Raw genomic sequence first — 13,628 nt, forward strand, 5'->3', positions numbered from 1 at the left:
CATGGTAAAGATACACACAAACATCCCATTTCATATCCACAGACTTGTATTAACTCAGAAGCATATGACATACTTCTAGCAAAAGGATTTTTGCTGCAGTCAAAACAAGAAGTTGTGCTTTCCTTCTTTAAGTGCATTTAACACACTAAATCCTATCTTACATTTTAACAACTTTCCAAAGATATTTGTCTTAGTACTTACAAAAAGCTTAGCTCTGTGTTTGAAGTTATTTGCATCTGAATCTTCCAAAAGGGTTATTACAGCTAACACAGTGTGTTTCAAACAGTCTGTTCAGGAGATGGAAGGTCTGCTATTACACTATAAATGTGGATCATTCTTTTTATTGCTGTGTTTTGGTAGCTAACCATCCTCAATGTGAGAAAACATTTTATTTCAAATGTGTATGCCTGGTTTTAATTTCCAGCCATAGATTTTTCTGTTTCTCTGCCAGATAAAACCGTTCTATATTACCTGGCACACATACAATGATGTAGCCAAATCAAATATCTTTTTTTTTAATTTATTTCTATAAACTGCAAACAGATCCCTTTATCAATCTAAATTATTTTTCTGATGGTTTTTCACCTTTAAAATGTGGGCAGAACAGTATATCATATACACCACTGATTATATTATAGAGCAATATTATTATGTAAGATATCAAAGAGTAGCTGAAAAAGCAAAAAGCCCAGAATAAGTTAAATATCCCCTCTTCAATCAAAGCCACGAAAATTATGTTAGGTAAGTTAGGTTTTTTCTGTCAAGGAGGAAAAATGGTCAATTTAGGTAAATATTTAGTGTACGGAAGACTTTTTTGAGGTTATTTAAAACACTTCTAGAGTCAGTTGTATGATTGCTTGTGTTCAGATAATTCTAGTTTTCTACTTGCTAATTGTTGGAAACATAAGTGACCAAAGCACCAGGTTATGAATATTACAAATTATTTTGAGTCAGAAAGTACTATTATTAATGAGTTGACCAAATATATACAATAATCTGCCAAAAGAGGTGATTGAATTTTCATTTGTTTCTATCAAGAAACAGTTTTCCAAAAGCTACAGAGAATCTAAAAAAGGCTAGAAAGGGATGACAAAAGTCAGTCTGAAACTATGAGAACATCAGGAAAAGAGAAATATTCTTTATTAGATTTCTAACAGGTAAACTCCCAAACACAGTTTGAAAAGCTTTACAGTATGCAGACTAAAGTAGCTTTTCCACCATGATGACTCAACATGCTCAACACAACTGAAATACAGTCTTTGATTATTAATACAAATACCTCACAATCTTCAACAGTTATTCTCTGAAACAGAAATGAGATAGATTTTGTTTTCCTGAGTGGAAGCCAATTTTATATCAAACTAAAGCAGAAAAGGGAGTGAACTGTGCACAAATTCATCCCTTTGACAGAAAAAAGTTTTAAAATACACACTTACTTGGAAACGAGATTTCCGTCAAAATAGTTTAGCTCTGCATATGTACCTGACAGCTTATGTTCATTTACCTTTGTGCATCTGGATCTTTCATTAAATACTGTCTAAGAGTCCCCTTTTTTGGAATAGAATGCGAGGCTGCTTTTCCTGTTTTCTTCAAAGCTGATGCCTCTTGTTTCTTTAAAGGTGAGGTCTTCGTATTCTTTAAAAAAAAATCTTCCATGAAAATCTTAAATATACTTCAAATACTTATTTATACCTACATTATCAATTACTTGAGGTATGCAGCCTTTAGGCTTATGCAGGAACAGAAGAGAGCAGAAAATAAATTCTGGAAATGTTTTCCAAAATAAGACAGCAAAAGAGTTATTTAATATTCCAGAAAGCTTTTCATTTTCTTTTCTGATGGTACCCAAGGCATTTCCTATTAACATACTGTTTTTTTAAAGGGAGCTGATGAAAGGCAAGTTTTCAATGATTTTGAAATTCATTACTCTGACTCATCTCAAATTCCTCTTTCAGATAAGCCCCATGCCAGCTTTTCTTCCTGGTTCGAGGAGTGCAGAGGTGAGCTAAGGGACTAGAGTTTGTATCCCAAATTTTAGTAATTGTGCATGTTTCCAGCTCAGGTTTAATTGAGACAGGTTTTAAAATTTATGTTTGTGCTTATGGTGTTGCTGTCCAGTAAAGACCTACATGACTTTTTAAAAGTAAAACTCACTTTCTGAAGCCCTGCAGCTCCTGTAGTGTGTCTATCCTTCCTTTCTGGAAGAGTTCCATCGATACAAAGAAGTTGGTCGTTTCTCCTGACAAACAAATAATGTTAAAATCAGCATCATGTTAAACTCCTGTCATAGTTAAAAGGTATCTTTGGGAACAGATAGAGCAGATGCCATTCCTTTTTCACTGGAAGTTGAAAATTCAGCAGCTTTTCCTCTTTTCCTTCAAAAAGAGGGAGTGCTCACTTTCAAGGTTTATTCCAGAAATCTGAATTTATAGGCAACAACTATTCACCTTCCTGACTCCCAGTAAAACAAAACACTTTTTTTCCCAAATTCACTTGGGAATTCTGCAAAGAACTTCTTCATGTCCAAAGTTATAGTTAAATTTCTTTGGGAACCTTTTACTTAAGTGTCTACAATTTGGTTCCACTTCTTTCTGTATAGAATTTTTTAGATGTTACAGGAGGTCCTGACCACTTTGCTCTTGATTTAATCCAACAAGTTTTTCTAAACTATCCCACTGCCTCATAATAATGATATGGCAAATGGCCATAGTACCAAGTGGTGTCTGTGAAAAGGAAAATCCTGGAAATCGCCAATGGAGACAGGAGTCTTAATCAGACACAGCCAAGGGAGAAGTCTCTGTGTACAACCAGGTCATAATACAGTATTTTCTGTAGCTATATAATCCTGTGTTCATGGAACTTCTGCACAGTAGGAGCCATCGAAATGGCTGCAGATGGGATTCCTACCAAGTACAATTTACATTTTCTGCTCTAACTGTGACACTGGTGAACCAAAATAGTAGTTTTTCAGTGCTACTGTAACAGAGATCTACCTTTTCAAGTAATCTTCCACATTGCCTGCCCACTCCAAAACACATTGAAAGTTCTCTTCATTCATGATTTTGTGCAAAACTTGAACAAAGAACTCAAGAAAACGCGAATTATTTCTGAATTTCATCACTGCAACAAAGTAACAAATAATTAACACAGGTTTTTCATTTATGCTGTAGCAGTTTCTGGGTTCAGCTATAACTATAGCTATGTATGTCTCAAAGTATGTATTCATTTCATGTTGCATGCTGATAGAGGAAAGGCATACTGGTAGTAAAATAAGATAAGTCATGATACACAATAGCTGTTGCTAAATACTTCTTGTGACCAGGTATCCAGAATCACAAGTTCACTCTTTTTATACTCCTAGATTGACAAATATTTTAGGGACTGAGCAAACAGGTTTGGAACTATTTTTTTACCATGCAGTACCCCATGCAAAAAAATTTTATAAAGACATTCAATATGCCTAATTGCACACATGCCTGAAAATTCTGAAAAAACAATAAAGCAAGCATAAACAAAGTAATTGTATCCTGTTCACTTAAGTTGCTTTTCTCAGTGACAGACACATTAGCCTAAAAGTATCACACAGTTCTCAGTGCAGAGGTGAAACTGTGTTGTCTAGATTTTAGGTAGCTTTTTAATTGTTTGCAAACTACTTCTACTGTTTGGCAGCCTTCATAATTTTTTTGCCATCAACAAATAAATATTGATCCTATCTGAAAGGTACACTAACTTTACAGGCTAGGCTACATTGTTATTTCAAAGACTATTATTAAAAAAAAAATAAGGTAGTGACAAAGGCCACATACCAAAATCTTAAATCTTATTTCAAAACCACAGGTTTACTCAGACTTTTGTGAATTCTTCTTTCAGTAACATAATTTAATGTAGAAATTTGATATCTCAAGTTAAAAAGAACATTCAAAAGAACATTCATACAAACAGAATTTTTGAGACTTGGCACAACTTTTTAAAAATGAGCTCATTTTTAAGGTCAGTAGAAAATAACCATTAATCGAATTATTTGAATATTCATATTTTATATACTTAACATTAGCATCTAAAATAATTTGTTGCAAGCATTTAATACACTTCTAAATGTGACCGTATTAAGAACCTTTTTTAAGCTATGTTTTACTTGATTTTGTATTTTTGAGAATAAAATTAAGAGGAAGTTTCCAAAGCTTATTCCAAGCAAGAAGTAGATAGCTTTACTGGTGACTTTCTGAAGTAAAGAAGCCTTTAAAATTAAAATAAATATGAATTATCCTACCTTCTTGATAAGCACTGTTTGACGTCCAACATGAAATTACAGGGTAAAGGAACAAAGGATCTTCCTGTCCTGTAAGCTCTGATCTACAAGCTACATCAATAACCAAATAAAATCCATTATGACATGCAGTGATAGTGTACAATAGAAACGCTACCTGGAATCATAAATGAAGACTAGAAAAATCTGTCTGTAGTGCAATTTGCTTTTAAACCTCTCGTTGTCATTTAGAGAGAAATTCAAAAGCTTGCTCTTTTCCTCTAACATTAGTAGCTGTGCCACTTAAAAAGTAAAAAGCTCACAGATATGCCTGATGGACTTCCAGCTACTAGACTAATGAGTAGGATGTCTGGAGTTCATCAGAGGTCTAAAAAAGGTGCAAAATCATCCGTGGAGGAGGATGTGCAGTAAGGAAATGTTTTAAGCTATACAGCATTAACTGAGCACATGATGCTGACAGTGACCAGTGCTTACACACATGCTCAGCGTATGGATAGCATAAATAGGTAAAGGAATTTCTTTTTCTTCACCTAAATAGTTATATAAATATATGTATACAAATGTATTGCTATTCTATAAATAATACATTAGATACAGATATAAATAAAATACACAATATATAGATACAAGTATAATATACAGTATATAGGAGAATAGTAACTTGAATTCAAGCTTCTGAGAGTTCAACACAACTGTGTTACCAGCTGATGAGCACCAGGACAATGTTACATATGGTAGTTGCTATTTTGCCTTATGAAAGAAATATGACCTACACATTTTGTGCTTAGGCAAGTTCTGTGTTTGAGAAAGATCAATGCAGCTGGTCCCTGAGAAAAAAAGAGATTAAAAATGCACTCTGGAACAACCCATTGTGATAGAGGATGAATAGCTACACCCTCCAGTGGCCGCAGTCAGTTGAAGCCTGCTGAATGCAACAGGATAAGCATGGGCTTTTTTATTTTCTTTCTATGACAAGTCACACTCTTTATTAGTACTCTCTCCTATTTGACAAGTCCAAAACCATATTGCTTCCAATGAGCATTTTCACAAAGAATAATACCTCCCATTTGTTTCAAATGGGAAAACATTTGCATTTTCAGAATGTAAATTGTGCTGTGTATGAAATATTTAGTTTTTCTCAGTTTCTTATGGAAGAGGCATACTCAGCTCACTTTTATTTTACTTGTAGACTATCAGCAATGGAATTCTAAGTGTTGATCCACATTTCAGGATTTCCTATTAAAAGGTTTTCCCAAAAATATTTTTAGCAGCATGCTCTACTGGTGTGCACATTGTCCTGAAACACTTAAACACATTTGTAAGGACAGCTGCAAGCTTTGTTATGTTTTGAACATCCTCAGCAAAAGTCTCCTCTTCAATTTGTATCCTGATGCTTATTGATAAATATGCTATTTCAGCAACAGAGCAGGGCTTAGCCATCAAGGATTTGCCAATTACTGAAAATGCGTTCCTCTCTAACTGATCAGCCCATTAATTTAACTTTCTATTAAGTAAGAATGGAATAAAATTTTATTAAGTAATCACTGTACCTTTCAATTAATTTACAGAATTCATTCAGTCTGTAACTTGTTCTGCAGGAATGCTGGCATCAATGTCAGCAGCAAAAAATGAAGAATCAGTGCACAGATGGACGGAATTTTTGGGTCACTCATTAAATTCTATTTACTACAGAAACGCTTTCTCTTCTAAGAAAAACGCATATGCAGAGATGATGGACACTAACTAGAAGATAACAGCAACATGCCCTTCCTTGCAGCAAAGACCACTTGCATGCTGGGCTGTATAAGAAACAGCATATCCTGCAGGTCAAGGGAAACTATTATTCCCCTCTATTTTGCACTTGTGAGACCGTATCTAGATTATAATGTTTGGATTTGTACACTGTAGTAAAAGACATTCTAACATACTGGAATAAGTTCAGTGAAGGGCTACCAAGATGACAAGGAGCTGGAGTGCATGACACAGCAAGAGGCTCAGAATTGAGAAGAAGGCTGAGTCTACACCTACCTAATAGGAGGAATACAGAATGTAGAGACAGACTGTCCTCTCTGATAGCACCAGAGGCAATAGACACAAGCAGGAAATCAGAAAATTCCTTTTAACCTTTTAAATAACCTTTTTAAACATAAGGGTGGTCAGTTTTTTGAACATGTTGCCCATAAAGGCTGCAAAATCTCTTTCTTCAGAGAAATTCAGAACTTTACTGGAAAAGTTCCAGAGCAACCTGATCTAATTGCACCTGTTTTGAGCAGGGAGTTGGAATAAATGTATTCCAGAAATGCCTTCCAGTCTAAATTATTCTATTATTCTATCCAGGCTCCAAGGAGTACAAGATGACATGTAAATATAATGGGGAAAACACAGTGGTTCTGTGTCTTAAGCTCTAATCAATTTTCCTTTATAAATACTACTTATTAGTTCATCTAACTTTAGCAGAACTATTAGCCTGAAAATTCTTATGCATAATCCAAACTCTAAGATATTTTAAAGTTGATAAAATAATTCCTGAGTTAGAAGGTAGTTAAATGCTAGGATACATGCAATTTCTTCCCAAAAAGCACAATTTCTCTTCATTTTTTTTAGGAAGCTTTTTCTCCACTACGATTTCCTGCAGTGGTCATTACTACTAGCACTGGTAGGTTAGTAAGATATGCTATAAACGGACAATGGTCTTTGCTGCTGCAGTTTCTGATAAAGGAAGATAAGGCAAACTTAATAACATGGAACTAATTTTACACAGATTGAGAGAACACATATTACACAGAAGAGAACAAAAACAGCCATTCCTTTCCAAGAAGGACAGAGTATTTTGGTAGAAATTTAGAAAAAGATTAATAAAAGTCATTATACACATCACTACCAGGTAAAAACAAGATCAAAGAAATTATTATTTTGGTTGATTTATCATGGATGATACATGAAATAAAAGTACTTCTTAGGTAAATCATTTTTACAAAGAAACCATCAAGATTTTCATAGGAAGAGGTAAATAGTACACCCACCTGGTTTTGTCAGCTTGAGGAGATTTGCTTCAAGAACACTTAGATTTTCTGTCGCTTTTTGCATTGCAGCTAAATGGGATGTCTTTGCAGAAGCAGCCTGAAATTTCCAATATTTAATTATGAAAATACAGCTTTTACCTAAGTGAAGCTGGCAGGTCAACAGTGGAGTTTAGGTTAGATGCCAAGTCTTCTAATTCTGTATCTAATAAATTCATCAATATTGTCTTGTATTTCTTTTCAAGTGAAATAAAACTGATGTTCGTAACTTTTTTTAGTACAGCTCCATGATTCCTTCTTGACTGATCCTCAAGGGTGTGAGTGTAGCTCTGCCACCGAACACATTTCTAGGGAAGTCTCACATGCTACTACAATATATTTTAACAGATTGCTTGACAAAATATGTTGTTTTCCAGAAAAAAAAAAAATAATATGCTGTAGATGATTTACTGCCTAAAGAAATACAAATATTCCTCTGGAAACTTTTTTTCACTTTGGTGAAAATGTAATTTTCAGTGAGCCCTACTTGGATCAAGATACTGTATTATTCCTATGATCCTAGATTCCTTTCTCTGTGTCATTAAGAACCTGGGAACAGCTCACATAAACTCAGCAATAAACAATGGAGAAAATTTTGTCCTCGATCCTATCAGTGTCCTATAAATTTTCTTACAAAAATCCTTGCCTTTAAGCTGATTGACTTTGTGACACTATAATATATGTCAGTTCCATGCTCACACTGTTTCTTCTTCTCATTGTTCCTACTTTCTCACCTCATTTTAAATTGACTCACCAGTAAAATCTCTTACAATATTATGGAAGAAAAATCAAAAAAGTATGGACAATCAACACTTTATTCTAAGTTACAGGAAATTCTCACAACCGGCTTCATCTCTTCAATGGAAGTATTAAGGTCTTTGAGGTTTAACATCCTTCACTGAGAAATACACACTACACAATTCCTAAGTTACTCTCTTATTATGACTCAGTTTCAAGCAGCTGCTACACAAACTGAGAGGCTAAATTTCAATGTTATTTAGCATTTTTTGCTCTTCTTTACTTACATAATTCTAATAAAGCATTCCTGGAAACTATATGTGAAGATTGGTTGTCTCTTCCAACCAAAGTGCTTCTATGATTCTGTAGATATCTGCAGGATCCTCACAGCTCTGACCTGTGATATTCCTAAGCCCTCTCCAGTTCAATGAGGTGAGACCTTGTACCTACTGCAATCTGCAACTGGTTTTAACACAGATGGCTACAATCAAATAGAAGCCTCTTGGCTGTACTTTGGGAACTCTTGTAAAACACAAACCTTATTCCATACATTCACTATTAAAACTAGAAGTAATAATAATAATAATAATAATAATAATAATAATAATAATAATAATAATAATAATAATAATAATTTCAGTCTCTGGAGAAAATAAAAACTAAAAATAAGAGCAATTACCTTAACTTCTTTCTTAGTCTGTTTTTCTTCAGTTTTCATAGCTTCTGACAGACTGGGTGAAGATCTTGCTGAGGAATCCAACAATTTTTTCCCATAGTTAACAATAATTACTGCTAGATCATATTCCTTCCATGAACGTAATACCTATTAAAGAATCTTCTGTTAAATACTTTTGTTTTGCATAACATGCAATGTTTCATTATTGTCTACTTATAATTGACAAAACACATAACTGTCATATTAACTATATATATTATATTAACTAAATATTACCAGCTGGAGTGCATGGAGCTCTCCCTGTGGATGGATGAGGAGCCAACTGAGAGCTTAGGAGTTAAGATTAAGGGGAAGAAAGGTACAGGTGACATTGCAGTGGAGATCTGCTGCAGGCCACCTGAGCAGGAGGATAATACAGACGAGGTACTATATAGACAGATAGGAATAGCTTCACATTCACATGCCATGGTCCTCATGGGATACTTCAACCACCCTGACATGTGTTGGAAGAACAACTCTGCAAAACACGAACAATCCAGGAGGTTCCTAAAGTGCAAGGATGATAACTTCCTTTTCCAAGTAATCAAGGAACGAACAAGGAGAGGTGCTATGTTGGATCTTGTCCTCACCAACTAGGAAAGGCTTGAGCTTAAGCTCAAGGGCAACCTAGGTTGTAGTGACCACGAAATGATGGAGTACAAGATCCTCAGGGCAGCAAGGAGGGCTCACAGCAAGCTTACTACCCTCAACTTCAGAAGGGCAGATTTCAGGCTCTTCAGGGATCTGCTCAAGAGAGTGTCTTGGGATAACATCCTGGAGGGTAGAGGGGCTCATGAAAGCTGGCTGATATTTAAGGATCACCTCCTCCAGGCCCAAGAGCATTGCATCTGAACTAAGAGGAAGTCAGGTAGAAACTCCAGGAGGCTGGCATGGATGAGTAAGCAGCTCCTAGAAAATCTCAAACTGAAGAAGGAAGCATACAGGGGGTGGAAGCTAAGGCAGATATCCTGGGAGGATTACAGAGAGGTTGTCTGAGCAGCTAGGGATCAGGTTAGGAGAGCCAAATCCCTGCTAGAATTAAATTCTTGCCAGAAGGGATGTTAAGAACAGTAAGTAAAGCTTTCTTAGGTATGTTGGGGAGAAAAGGACATCCAAGGAGAGTGCAGGCCCTCTCCTGAAGGAAATGGGCAAGGTAGCAACACAGGATATTGCAGAGGCTGAGGTCTTCAATGACTTCTTTGCTTCAGTCTTCTCTGGCAAGTGCTCCAGCCTCAACACAAAGGCCACAGAAGGTGAATGCAGGGACTGGGAAAATGAATTAACCCGCACCGTAGGTGTAGAGCAGGTTTGTGACCATCTAAAGAACCTGAAGGTGCATAAATCTAAGGGACCTGATGGGATTCACCCATGGGTCCTGAGGGAGCTGGCGGATGAAATTGCTAAGCCTCTGTCCATCATATTTGAGAGGTCATGGCAGTCTGGTGAGGTGCCCACTGATTGGAAAAAAGAGAGCATAGCCCTTATTTTCAAAAAGAGGAAGAAGGAAGACCTGGGGAACTATAGGCTAGTCAGTCTCACTTCGGTGCCTGGCAAGATAGTGGAACAGATCCTCCTGGAAAATCTGCTAAGGTACATGGAAAATAAGGAGGTAAATGGTGATAGCCAGCATGGCTTCACTAAGGGCAAATCATGCCTGAGCAATCTACCTGGTGGCCTGGTGGCCTTCTACAACAAGGCTACAGAGATGGTGAATAATGGCAGAGCAACTGGTATCATCTACCTGGATTTGTGCAAGGCCTTTGAGACTGTCCCACATGACATCCTGGTCTCCAAACTGACAAGGCAAGGATTTGACAGATGGACCACTTGGTGGATAAGAGATTGGCTGGATGGCCACACCCAGAGAGTTGTGGTCATTGCCTCAATGTCCAAATGGAGGCAGGTGATGAGTGGTGTCTCTCAAGGGTCAGTACTGGGACCAGTGCTGTTTAATATCTTTGTTTGATACATGGACAGTAAGATGGAGTGTATCCTCAGTAAATCTGATGATGATACCAAGCTGTGTGATGTGGTTGACACCCTAGATGGAAGGGACACCATCCAGAGGGACCTTGGCAGGCCTGGAGAGGTGGGCTAGTGCCAACCTCATGAAGTTCATCAAGGCCAAGTGCAAGGTCCTGCACCTGGGTCAGCACAACCCCAGGCACAAAGACAGGTTGGGGGCAGAATGGCTGGAGAGCAGTCCTGAGGAGAAGGACTTGGGGGTGGTAGTTCATGAGAAGTTCGACATGAGCTGCCAGTATGTGCTGGAGCCCAGAGAGCAACTGCATCCTGGGCTGCATCAGAAGTGTGGCCAGCAGGGCCAGGGAGGTGATTCTGCCCCTCTACTCTGCTCTGGTGAGAACCCACCTGGAATACTGTGTACAGTCCTGTTGCCCTCAGCACAAGAAAGATATAGACCTGTTGGAGAGGGTCCAGAGAAGGGCCACCGAGGTGATCAAAAGCCTGGAGCACCTCTGCTATGAAGACAGGCTGAGAGAGTTGGGGCTGTTCAGCCTATAGAAGAGAAGACTCCAGGGAGACCTTATAGCAGCCTTCCAGTAACTGAAGGGGCTACAAGAGAGCTGGGCAGGGGCTTTTCATCAGCAAAGATAGTGACAGGACAAGGGGTAATGGTTTCAAACTGAGAGAGGGGAGATTTAGGTTAGATATTAGGAAGAAATTCTTCACTATAAGGGTGGTGAGGAACTGGAATGGGTTGCCCAGGGAGGTTGTTGATGCCTCATCCCTGGAGGTTTTTAAGGTCAGGTTGGATGAGGTTTTGTGCAACCTGGTCTAGTGGTAGGGTTCCCTGCTGATGGCAGGATGGGTTGGAACTTGATCTTTAAGGTCCCTTCCAACCTTAATGATTCTATGATTCCATGATTCTATAAATAGAAATCAATTAATACTTACGTTTCCTTACATTAAAAAAACAGTACTATAGACCTGTAAAGTAATTGGAATTGCAGTTGTCATCTATGTGTTCTACTTCTGCTTAACCTATCCCTTTGAGAACAGATAGATTTAACGAGAAGTATCTACTCCTGTGATTGACATTCTCCCGTTCTCAGGCAGTACTTCTATCAAAGAATACAAAGGGTAACTAAATGATCCTCATTTACCTTTCTGGTATCAAATGCACACTGGAAAATCCCAACTGTATTAGTGAAAGGAGTGGTGAAATTTATTTTTTAAATGATGACATTTAGAAATTAACAGTGTAAAGAATGTTTTTAGATTACTTTATCTTCTTTAGACAGAGTTCTAAAGGCCAAAATGCTTCTTCTATATGCAAGGTAACTTCATGTTAGACTGTTTGTCTTTGGAATAGAAAATAAGTGTACAGATTACTTTAGGATAAATATAGCACATGGCTTGACTGTAACTCAACAGAAAACCATACACCATGGATTAATAAGAAGCATTTGCAATTTGCTCATTCTGTTTGCTACTCTGTTGAAATGCTTTCTCTAAGGAAAAAAACCAAAACAGCAATACAAGCAGTCATTTACCTGGGGAATCCAACCACAACCAACTGCTATATCAAGGTTCCAAGGCTGCTAATAGGCTTTATTGGCCTTGATAGCTTCCACCTGGGCCCTCCCACTATGGCATGAGGGGGTCTCTTTCAGCTGAGTTCTGAGGCCTACCGTTCCTGCCAGTTCCTATGTGGAAGGAATGCCGGTCTCCAGCGCGCTACAAGCCTTCCCTGGGCCTGGAAATGGATCCACTTGTTTGGACACCTGATGCATGGACTGACGCCTCAGTTAGACCTCGGACTGCTCCCATCATGATGGACCAGCCTGCTGAGCTGTGTCTCACCTTAGCTCCTCTCACAAGACCTGATCTTGACTGGCGGATTGACCTCCCAGCTTCAGCTCAGACCTTCCTCATCACCACAAACTCACCTGATGATCTGGACTCCTGGTTGAACCTTACTGCCAAGTGCTGCCCTGCTGGGCATGGCATTGCCCCCAGCTCCTGGCTCCCCAGCCCTCGCTGTTCCCTGGCACTGCCCTCACTGCTATGAATTATATGATTAACATGAACAAAATGACAACACCAGGGCTTAAAATACGCATCTTTATAGGAAGAATGAAAACTGGGCTTTCTTGCAGTGCACTTTTAAGGATACTTGACACTGCTCTGGTCTGGTGAGGTGAGCACAGACATCCAGCTCCTATGAAGACTAGGTGAGGGATCACTAACATAGGGGGATCCCCCAAAGCATTAGCTGCAGCTCAGCTTCACTATGAGCTCTTAGCTGAAATCCAGAAGATATATTTCTCATGGTGGGTACTTTAACTCTAGCATGTCTCTATGCCTAAGAAAAAAATCCTACTGGTAGCAAATTTCTCCTTATCTCACTAAAAAAAGTGAATATCTGAATCATAAATGTGATCTACAGATATATCCTGTGGTTAAAAATCAAGGTGTTCAGGTTCCTGCCAGCACATGGGACTAAACAGTACAAAGTTTCTTGTATCTAAGTAGCAAGTAAGTCAGGTACGCTAATCAGATTAAAACTACAAATATGCCCTATTTTCAGTAAATAAACTTTTAAATTTATTTATTACATAAGGCGTTATTGAAAATAGTACTACTTTAAATGTAAAAATACACACAATGATATAAAATACAGATTTCATGTCATGGACTAACAGATTCAGACAATTTTCTGAACAAATGAACATTCTCAATTCTATTAGAAAGTCAAATTTTTGTTACTACATAAAATGCACCGATACAAAGGTATTCATTTATGTTTCTATGCCTTTATTATTTAAGAGTGACTGTTCTCTAAGATATAACTTTGAAGGCCAGCTTACTAAATCCTTTTTTTTTT

The 13,628-nt window shown here is 37.7% G+C and overlaps 1 protein-coding gene across 1 annotated transcript in view; it reads right to left on the reverse strand.

The window, feature by feature from the left end:
* CFAP54 (cilia and flagella associated protein 54) overlaps nt 1-13,628 on the reverse strand; it is a 109,889-nt gene that overhangs the window by 52,754 nt on the left and 43,507 nt on the right. The window contains 6 exon segments of the mRNA XM_051621259.1: nt 1,505-1,635; nt 2,155-2,239; nt 2,994-3,120; nt 4,271-4,360; nt 7,291-7,387; nt 8,744-8,887. Coding sequence (XP_051477219.1) covers nt 1,505-1,635; nt 2,155-2,239; nt 2,994-3,120; nt 4,271-4,360; nt 7,291-7,387; nt 8,744-8,887 — 674 coding nt within the window.

The sequence above is a fragment of the Apus apus genome, chromosome 1 (genome assembly GCF_020740795.1).
Source record: "Apus apus isolate bApuApu2 chromosome 1, bApuApu2.pri.cur, whole genome shotgun sequence".
NCBI classification, from domain to species: domain Eukaryota; kingdom Metazoa; phylum Chordata; class Aves; order Apodiformes; family Apodidae; genus Apus; species Apus apus.